This window comes from Sander lucioperca, chromosome 15 (assembly GCF_008315115.2).
Source record: "Sander lucioperca isolate FBNREF2018 chromosome 15, SLUC_FBN_1.2, whole genome shotgun sequence".
Taxonomy (NCBI): Eukaryota; Metazoa; Chordata; class Actinopteri; order Perciformes; family Percidae; genus Sander; species Sander lucioperca.
This window is the reverse complement of record NC_050187.1, coordinates 23,477,104-23,482,118: the sequence shown is the minus strand read 5'-3', so window position 1 is coordinate 23,482,118 and position 5,015 is coordinate 23,477,104. Positions and strand designations below refer to the sequence as shown.

Genomic DNA, 5,015 nt, shown 5'->3' with positions numbered 1-5,015 from the left:
TCCGCAGTGCTGTGGAGGAAGGTCATGAAGTACTGGCAAGGGGGTAAGCATCTGTCAACAACCCGTAGATCCTATGGCGCCATTTTGATGCTAACAAGCACTCACCCGCCATTAGCATTCCATTGACTGCCATTCATTTTGGCGCCACTTTGACAGCAAATAACTTTACATCTGAAGCGTTTAACGACTTTATTTGTCCATTGTTTATTTCTAAAGAAACACGACAATGTATAAAAGACTCCATTACCTTGTACCTCATGTTATGGCTCCGTAGCATGTTAAAATAGGCTAACGATTGTGTCATAACCACGGGACTTACTGTCGCATAGTAGAGGAATTACCGTATAGTACAGGAGAAGCTCGCAGGCAGTTTCGACTTACATTAGCTGTTTAAGTTTAATTACTAATGTTAACTAGCATTTTAGTTAGCAATAATTAGCCTGTGCCTATGTTATCTCCTTACATATACCTACGCTCTCCGTCTCTGCAAAATTGGGAATGATTGAGATTTCTCTTGGCACAGCTACCAGAAGACTTACAACTTTCAGACAAGTTGCTCACGTCACATTTACGTTGTCTCTCTCAGTTGGAGGCTGCGCAGTAACGCTCAGCGCTCACCGGAAAAGTGCTTCTAATATCCTTCACTGGTCTCCATCCAGAGCAACGGCATCTGTTGGTCCAGTTTATATACTGTCTATGAGTACTGGTCATGAAGTAATTAAGATCCCTCTTGGGGCAGCATATGAGTCATTTTCAATGGGCCCTTTAACAAGGACATGATCCACCACTATTACAAACCTACTACTGACGTCACATCTCACCAAATTAATGTGAAGATGGATATGACATGTCCTGCAATTCATTCTTATTTGATATCTAATGTTTTTACTTTGTAATACACAAGCCACACACAGATGTTTTATGTTTTTTTTTAATTTAGTTACACTGATAATGTTGTATAAATGGCAACCGTGACAACCTGTGCAAGCCTTTGAGAGGTAGACACACAGCTGGTTATTGGATGGTTGCAATATGCCACAGTTTGAGATCTAAGACAGTACACCGATGCAGAAAATGATACTGTATGAGCTGTCAAATATACATCATTAGCAGGCGTTTCAGCAAACACAATGATAGACAACCAGTGCATAGTGTTGCAGTCTTTTCACATAGCTATAAAGGAACATGAATGTTTGAATAATTGTTGGACTCTGTCACAGATTTCATTTGGTCATTTGTTATGATGTTCAAGTTTTGGAAAAGGTCCATGACAAAAGATTAAAGACAGTCAACAGCCTACTTAGAGTTTCATATGGAAGTTTTTTCTAACCCAGTTAAGGAAAATGATAATGGACATGACAAAAGCTGTCAAACAGGAGCCTCCTTCTCTCCTGAGTTTGTAGAACATGATATGATATTAATGCAACAGTTAAAATGATTCTGGGCAGTGAAAGCTCAGCTGTGAGTAGTTATATTTTTTTTGCCCAAAAGTATCACGGGCTACAACATGTCAATACTGGCTTCTCTCATAGATGTGGATTAAAATAAGTCGGCTGGACGAAACCACTGGACATGAAGGGATGCAAGAGCCCCCCAGTGGATGAAAGCGGAACACCACCGGCAGTGTGGAAGATCACATTCCCAGAGCTGAAGTTAGGGAAAGTTTGGTGGAAGCTGGCCGGGCTTGCCCCACAAGTAGGCGGGTTTGGACTGACGTTGACCAGGGAGTTTGAGCCGGGCTGCAAGGTGCTGTCCGCCCCAGGGTTCTGCTTTTTCCATTTGGTCCTCCTGTTCTGGAACCAGATTTTCACCTGAGTTTCGGTCAGACTCAAGGACAGAGCCAGGTTTAGTCTCTCGCACACAGACAGGTACCGGGTCGCGCGGAACTTGTTTTCCAGAGCCACCAGTTGTTCGTACGTGAACGCTGTTCTGGCACGCCGTGGTTTGGCACAGGCCTGGTCCGGACGCCGCCGCTTGTGCGGTGAGGGGTCCTGCAGGGTGGCAGTTGACTCTCCCTCATCCTGCTCCCCGGTGAGACAGGGCTCTGTTTCAGCCGGTGGGGAGAGCAAAAGGTGGTCAGCAACAACCGCAGGATGCCTGCAGGCTGTAGAGTGTTCATCTCTTGTCTCTTCCCCTGAAAATAAAAGAAGTAGGCTAGTTAGTTCACATCCTGCAAACATCGGATCTGCAGCACATTTAGCATCTGGATAGTGTAAGGACTTGCTAGATTTGAGTCATATTAATTCCTTTTCCAGTCCTTGGGGTACTTATAAACTATGTACGGGTGAAACTGTACATGCCCTATTCATCTTCGGTTCAACGTTGAAGGTTAAAATCGTTTTAAGGGCGGGAATACATTCAGTGCTTTCATTTAAAAGAGGACAATAATATTGAACATCAAGGCTTGGCTTCCCTGGTGGTTCTTGAAGATTTGAATTTCTAGAAAAAAATAAAAGTAAAATTAAAATTTGATAGTTGACCGTTTGGTGTGTTTGTGTAAGTTATAAACCTAAAAACTGGTTATATGGGATACATTGGCCGTAGTGCTTAAAGGACAGCTCCCGATAAGACCGAAGTTAAGTGTCAAATATCAAAGCTGAAGGCCCACACCTGCCTAAGAAATGTGTCTTCACTGTGCAGAGATGTTCCTCTTAGCCCTGTTTGAACCGCAGTTTAAATACCAAACACAGAAGGCCCAGAAGTTTACATCTGTAAAGCGTTTGATTTGGATCCTGAGGTCGCTCGAGCGGAACAGAGCATAGATCCAGAGGAGAGGGGGAGACTTGGTCACTAATCCTTAAATAATTTATAAACCACACAGCGCCTCAAATGTCATGTTGCGGAAAGAAATCCTGTCTAAATCCAGCTACGCCACCTCAGCCGTGACGTGCTAATAGAGTTTCATATTTGCTGGTGGATCGATAAATGTCATCTATTTAAAGGGAAGTTTTAATCGAACGATATTTAGGATCAGACATGGATGGGGTGTGAAGTTTGTACCTGCAAGGTGCTGGAGGGAGATATGCAGGATGCAGTAATGGGATATCGATCAAAGCGCGCAGAGGCATCCTCAATGGGACGATTTAAACAATTATCTAGCCTGCCTGTCCCAGTGCCAATCACACGCTGGGGCTCTGGGAGCAAGCCTTTGTGGCTTCCTTGAAAGGAAACGCAGCCTTAGAAATTAAGGGAAGGTCATACAGAGATGACATTAAATCTGATGGAAAAAAAGTTTGTATTGTACGATTTCACAAGAAAGATGTATTTTATTCATGCACTTTTATTTAACAATGTTAAGATGTGACAGTATATGGATGCGTATTTGTTGAAGTCTGGACGTTTTGAAATAAATGACACGTGCAATAAAAAACAAGACAAAATATTACAAAATAACGTTTGATCCATAGGAATATGTTTTAAAATGGTTTGTTTTCTCTACCTGCTTTCGTGCGCTCAACTCTGAAGTTGTCGGCTACAGTGCTGTCCGAGTCCAAACTTGTTCCCTCTTCATGAGGCACAGGGAACTTTTCCTTGACGATGGAAAGTTCGTTTCCCCTTTTGCTGTTGAATTTGTTCGGATCCAATATATTAATTATAGAAAAGGAAATCTTATGACTGGACATCATAGTCACCCCACTGTCCTTGGGGTCCAGCATCCTTTTATAAAAGAAACACCGTGAAAGAAGGAAACGGACTGACGTGCGTAATTACGCGTGTGGAGAAAAACTTCTCATAGTTTAGCCTACTTCTTGTCTTCAAGCTTCATCAAACCGGAATAGTGGTGATGATCCCTTAGTGTGTGGACTTCGCTCCTCAGCTTCTGCCTGTCAGTCTTGCAGCGTGAATGAGATGACCTGCGCGCGGTCTTTAAAGCGTCTGCCCCAGTCTCTCCACCAGACACGTCACACAAACACTATTAGTGTTTCACGCGACCACCTCATAGGCTCAAAGCATTCGTCGATAAACACCCATATCATTAAATTCAATAATCCACGACCTGAAAGTAAATTGGGCACAGATGGCACTTGATTCATATCAGGGGTCTTCCCAAATTGGACTCTTTTAGAGGCGATACTGTTAGGAAGGAGGTTTTCGTGTCCCTTGAGTCACATAAAAACATTCTCTTAATCGAAACCAAACTGTTTATGCTTATAAACCCAAAGAGTCATAACTCCTATATGGGCTAATACTTTTTATATAATAATGTAAAACGCACTGAAATGTCGCTCTGTCTAATTTATATATCAACATTGGAGGCATCAGTAATCATTAAGCACAGATGTTAGATGTGCAATAAGTGAATAAGAAAAACACCTTGATATCTACTTATATTGTATCCAGGTTATATATAGGTGTTGATGTAATTAGGAGCACACAGATGATGGTTATTTCCAGGTATTATAAATATATTGTGTTTCATTAACACTTAATATGCTGATGCAATTTAAATTGGCTTAAATGAAAAAAATTGATACAATGACGGTAACTAATTGTTATAGCATCCTATATACTTCAGAAGTTCTGCTTATTCATAATTGCACGTGTTTTCTGTTATTAATTTTGTATATCTTTGTTATTGTTGGATTTTTCTTCATATTATTCCAAGTATTGCAATTTCAGTATATTTTCCCTACATTACACTACACTGCAACTTTCTTCCAATTTCTTGGCATAAAATAACGGCTACCACCCCATTTGCTTGACAACCTATACCAAATGACAGTAACTTACAGTATATTCGCTTATTAGAGAAAACTAAATATGGATGTGTGTTTTGGACAGTCTAAAATGATACATGATGAATCACTATAAAGTATCCTAAGCTAAATTGCAGGCATATAATGAATATGGCTGATTGTTTTCTCACCTGAGGTGATAGATTTATATTCACAATCAGCCAGCTCCCTAATCTCTGCTATTATTATTCAATATAAAGTGACATAGGGTTGTTTAAAGCTTGATGCCTGGTGATGGCTAAAATGGTGAAACCAGCACAGGATCAATATTCTCAGCAG

General features: G+C 41.1%; 1 protein-coding gene across 1 annotated transcript; it reads right to left on the bottom strand.

Annotated features, from left to right (window-relative positions):
- Nucleotides 1-960: 960 nt before the first annotated feature.
- On the bottom strand, nt 961-3,814 carry nkx1.2la (NK1 transcription factor related 2-like,a). The gene is made up of 2 exons (XM_031301178.2): nt 3,440-3,814; nt 961-2,134 (listed from the first exon to the last, which is right to left on the bottom strand). The coding sequence occupies exons 1-2, from the start codon at nt 3,654-3,656 to the stop codon at nt 1,527-1,529; spliced, it is 825 nt and encodes a 274-aa protein (XP_031157038.1). The 5' UTR covers nt 3,657-3,814; the 3' UTR covers nt 961-1,526.
- Between the last annotated feature and the right edge of the window lie 1,201 nt (nt 3,815-5,015).

Excerpts from the sequence above, each read along its gene's own strand:
- nkx1.2la (XM_031301178.2), bottom strand. The coding sequence starts at position 3,656 with ATGCTGGACCCCAAGGACAGTGGGGTGACTATGATGTCCAGTCATAAG. Across the intron at positions 2,135-3,439 it reads AGTTGAGCGCACGAAAGCAG|GGGAAGAGACAAGAGATGAA; the intron begins GTAGAGAAAACA and ends TTTTATTTTCAG.